This window comes from Podarcis muralis, chromosome 1 (genome assembly GCF_964188315.1).
Source record: "Podarcis muralis chromosome 1, rPodMur119.hap1.1, whole genome shotgun sequence".
NCBI lineage: Eukaryota > Metazoa > Chordata > Lepidosauria > Squamata > Lacertidae > Podarcis > Podarcis muralis.
In genome coordinates this window covers 126,775,093-126,780,143 of record NC_135655.1, presented here as the reverse complement: position 1 = coordinate 126,780,143, position 5,051 = coordinate 126,775,093, and the positions used below count along the sequence as shown (strand labels likewise).

The following is a 5,051-nucleotide window of genomic DNA, read 5'->3' as shown; positions in this document are numbered from 1 at the left end:
ATTTAAGAGACTTGAGAGCACTGGGACATTTCAGAAAGGAAGATGAAATGCTTCTGAAGTAAAACTTAATTTATTTCGATGAATGGCTGTGTGGAGAATTTCACATATGATGATGCTGTGCTGAAAACACCCTTTTTATTTCAGAAGACTTTCTGTTTAACAAGGTTCAAGGAAAGAGACCGACAGCACCATCCTATACTGGTCTACTCAGAAGTATTCCTTACTCCCAGAATACAGCAGGGCAGACTCTGAACATGTATTTATTATGCTTTTTTTTTAAAAAAAAAAAGAACTGCCCAGTTTAGGAAGAAGAGAAACCAGCAGCTGCTGTTTACCATTCATTTAACAGCTTGAGCACAACCCAAAAAACTAGCTGTTTGGGATATGTCATCATTCCCCATCAATGGGACTCAAGTTAGAGATGATTAATTACAGGCCACTCGGATCCTAAGTAAGCACCACTGTGTGGAACCTTTTTCCCTGGTTATGTGTGCACAGGTTTGTGGCCTTAAGACAACTTTTTGCTGGATGGTGGTCAAGCACACAAAATTAACACATTCACTACAGAATAAGCCCCAGCGAACCCAGCAAAACTTATATCAGCGTAAAAATGGACAGGAGTGCACTGAAAGTATCGTTGCCGATAAAATCTATTTCTTCATAATGATGGCCACAACCCAGCACAAAATTAGATTTTTAGAAAAGAAACTATAACACTGATTTCAACGGGCTTTTAAAACCACGTGAACAGAGAACGGGATTTAGGTCTGGGCTGATAAATATCTTTCTGCTGCAGTTGTCGGTTTCAAAGTCTTTCCCCCTTTTTCAGTATTTAAGGGTGATCTCTGTAATTAGCAGAGGAAACTGCAGCCTTGTGACCAAGAGATATTATAACCGCCTGCTTTGCGGATTTTGATGTGGCCTGTTTTGTCAAGTGTTCCAAATTAAAACTCCCATTTTTTTTAAAACAGTGGGTGAGTCTCAGATTGAGTTAAACAGGAGACCTTTCTGAAACTTCCCTCTTGTGTTCATAAAAGGAATGTGGACCTGCCTGAGCCAGCGAGCTCCATGGCTGAACCTCAACAAATTCTTTGTTAAGTTTCCCCATAAAAAACTGATCCCATGCTTATGCCTTGGCGCAGAGAAATACACTTTTGTTTCTCTTTTGTCTCCGCTAACAAAAGGGAAGGGGGTAAATCGCATTCTACTGAAAATCAACATGTCAATTCTTTTTTCAGAATCCTGCACAGAAAGCTCATCTCCTCCCCCACCCCAGCAAGATACCTTCTGCCAAAGCAGGGATTCATTTGGGGGAAAAACTTTTGGGGAGAAAGCTTTTTTCCGCAGAGCCTATATAACATGCATTAACTCAGGAGAGAAGTTTCACAGAGGTCAGTGAAACTTAACAGGGAAATCCTAAACGGGTCTACTCAGGAGGAAGACCCAGTGGGGTCTTACTCACAAGTAAGTCTATAGAGGACGCTAAAATCCTATACACATACTTACTTAGGAGTAAGAGCCTTGAAATTAAAGGGATGGCTTTCTGAGTAAGTCATGCAGAGGACGGAACTAAAGATTCCTAAAGAAGTTTGCAGACAGAAGACACACAAAATAGAAGTACAGGGATCAAGACTTCCAATTTGCAGCGTTGTCTGAGAAAAATAAAATCTGCCAGGATGCAGATGACAAAGGCTGTGAACCAGGACTCTGGATTTGGGGTGGGGGGAGTTAGGAACTTCCAATCTGACAGCACATAAATCCACAAATGTGACCAATTTTTTTGGGGGGGGGATATATTGCTTCCCCCCCTTTCCTATGCTGTCTCCCCAGCTTCTATCCTTGGCACAATCCCAACATTTCCCTTTGAACGGATACTGCAGCACTTAAAAAAAAAGGGGGGGGTGGGAAGTAAAGGAATTCTCACAGGGTTAAGAAATTTACTGTCCCGAGGAGCAGTCTTAAGAAGGACACTTAATCTTCAACTCTTCAATTTGGCCAGCCTGCAAGGCGAAAGAAGCCAGCAACCATCTTTATCTTTGCGGTGGCAAGAAGAAGAGGCAGAGTTTGAAGGAAAACAGCAGACGTCTCACCAGTTCCCTCTTTCCTTCTACAATCAAGTCTTCTCCACAAGAAGCAGGAGAGCAGCTTTGGGGAGACAGCCTGCGAGTGGCGGAAGAGGCTCATACAGCCGTCTCCCCTTTGCTCCCGGTGCTGAGTCTGTGGTAGAAACGGCGCCAGGACTGGAGGGTCTTGCCCGTCCAAATCCAGAAGCCGGTGGTGATGCCTACAACCATGGTCATGAGGTACTTGATGACAAAGACCGTGAAGTCGGGGCTCATGGGGGCCACGTTGGCAGGGCAAGGGATGGCGTAGCTGTTGCAGGTCTGCAGCAGCCAGGTTCTTTCCCAGGTGTCCCGGAAGGCCTGTTCGTAGAAGTAGCAGGCCAGCACAATGGTGGCCGGCACCGTGTAGAGGACGCTGAAGACCCCAATCCTCACCATCAACTTCTCCAGCTTCTCCGTCTTGGTGCCATCATGCTTCATGATGGTCCTGATCCGGAAGAGCGACACAAAGCCGGCCAGCAGGAAGGAGGTGCCGATGAAGAGGTAGACGAAGAGCGGAGCCAGGACAAAGCCCCGCAGGGCGTCCACGCTGTAGATGCCCACGTAGCAGACCCCGCTGAGAACATCTCCGTCCACCTGCCCCATGGCCAGGATGGTGATGGTCTTGATGGCCGGCACGGCCCAGGCGGCCAAGTGGAAGTATTGGGAGTTGGCCTCAATGGCCTCGTGGCCCCACTTCATGCCGGCCGCCAGGAACCAGGTGAGCGAGAGGATGACCCACCAGATGGAACTGGCCATGCCAAAGAAGTAGAGGATCATGAAGAGGATGGTGCAGCCCTCCTTCTTGGTGCCCTGCACCACCGTGCGGTAGCCGTCCTCTGAGAAGCGTTCCACGCACACCACCTTGTCTTCCAGGACGAAGCCGGCCACGTACGCCATGGCCACCATGAAGTAGCACCCTGAGAGGAAGATGATGGGTCTCTCCGGGTAGCTGAAGCGCCGCATGTCCACCAGGTAGGTCAGCACGGTGAAGAGGGTGGAGGCGCAACACAGCACGGACCAGATGCCCACCAGCAGGCGGGCAAAGCGGACTTCCGCCTCTTTGAAGTACATCAGCCCATGGGGCAGGCCCGGCTCACAGGGGGCGCCACAGTCCCTCTCGCCCAGGAAGCGGTAGCCCAGGTAAGGGGGCACCTTGAGCTGGCGGGGGCAGGAGAAAGCGGAGCTGGAGGGGGGCAGAGGGTGCGACGGGGGGTCGGGCAGAGGGGGAGTGGGCGAGGAGGCGGCGGAGGGGGGATAGCCGCCCCCAGGGGCGGCGCCGCCCGTCCCCCCCGAGGTGTCCGAGGTGTTTTGTCCCACGCAGATCTCGTCGGCGCCCTGGACGGGGAAGTTCTCGCAGCGGAGGCGCTCGGGCCACTGGAAGCCGAACTTGTTCATGAGGGCCTCGCAGCCCTGGCGCGCCCTCTCGCAGAGCGAGCGGCAGGGAGGGATGGCCCGCTCCAGGACGGTGCAGACGGGCGCGTACATGGAGCACAGGAAGAAGCGCAGCTCGGGCGAGCACTGCACTTTCACCAGCGGGTAGAACTGGTGCACCTCCAGGCCCGCGTCCTCCTGGCTCGTGTGGCCCAGCAGGTTGGGCAAGATGGTCTGGTTGTAGGCGATGTCCGTGCACAGAGGGATGGAGATGGGCTGGCAGAAGCCGTGGTCCGGCACAGAGATGCCCTTCTCGCCCTGGTAAGGCTGCGCGCCGGCGCCCCGAGGGAAGCCCCAGACCAGGGCGCACCAAGCCAAGGCCCACAGGCCCGCGGCCGGAGGAGGAAGGGGCGCCGCCCGCCTCCCGCACGACGCTCCCCGGCCCATGATCCGGCGCAGCGGCGGGCAGCCGAACACGCGCGCACCCGGCGGAGAGGCGCGGAGCACCAGGGAGGTCTGCGCAGCCCGGCGCCGCGGGGCTCCCAAGGAAAGAGCCGCCCGGACCTCCACGACTTTCCTCCAACGGGGCGAGCTGCAAAAGGGGTCAGGCGGCGGCGGCGGCGGCGGCGGGGCTGGATCGCTCTTGCAGCCGCCTGCTCTCGGGTGGGGGAGGCGGGAGGGGCGGATCACCCGCTCGTTCAGCCGGCTCTCCCGTTGATCGCTCGCCAAAGGGCTGTGCAGGGATCCGTCTGCGGAGCAGCCAGGACCGGGAAGCCTCTCCGCGTTTGCCTCGCCTCCGGAACGGGTCTTTCCAACACTCAAAACACACGCCTCGGTTTGTCCCAAAAGTACCTGGTTCCCAACGAAATCGCAAGGGCTCGAGTCTTTTTCCCCGCCGCGCGAAATCAGTCCATGGGGTTTTTCTTCTTCTTTATATAAAAAAAAAGTTTCCTTGGAGGCGTCGGGTGCGGAAGAACAAGTCCTTAAGAAAGTCCCTCCGTGGCAATTTCGCCTGCTCTCCGTTCCTTTAAAAAAAAAAAAAATTGCCTGGGATTTTAGGCTTCAGAGTTAAACGGATTACGATTGCTTCTCCCGCTTGCTCCGCGCATTTTACTCCAGGGGCTTTTCAGTGATTTTTTAAAAATCCAATTACTGCGTGGTTCCTCCGCCCCGCGCTGACTCGGCTGGTTCTTCGCACGCTCTCGACACCCCGGTTTAAGAGGCAGACGAACAGATCCCTCCGGCGCCCCCGCGCTTGGCAGATGCAAGCCGTCTCTCCGGCGGCTGGAGCGGCCGATGGAACGCGCCTTACAAAATGAGGAAGAGGCGGGGGAGCGGCAGAAAAGGGAAAGGACGCATTTATGCCCGAGCGTTCCATGGAACGCCGCCCCTTCCCCATTCACAAACCGAGCGGTGGGCGGGGCCACGCCATCCCAGACCCTGCCAATGGCGCGGTCTGTTGTCTCCGCAGCTCCGCTTACGATTGGCTGGGAAGATAAAAGGGCTCTCAGGGGCGGGGAGGAATGTGGGCGGCTCTCGGGCGGTGGGATTCCTCTGCTGAAAAGTTGAAAGAAA

General features: G+C 54.4%; 1 protein-coding gene across 1 annotated transcript; it reads right to left on the bottom strand.

Moving 5' to 3' along the window:
• Positions 1–286: 286 nt before the first annotated feature.
• Positions 287–4,840, bottom strand: FZD7 (frizzled class receptor 7). The gene has a single exon (XM_077918056.1). The coding sequence runs from the start codon at positions 3,921–3,923 to the stop codon at positions 2,181–2,183; it is 1,743 nt and encodes a 580-aa protein (XP_077774182.1). The 5' UTR covers positions 3,924–4,840; the 3' UTR covers positions 287–2,180.
• Positions 4,841–5,051: the final 211 nt, after the last annotated feature.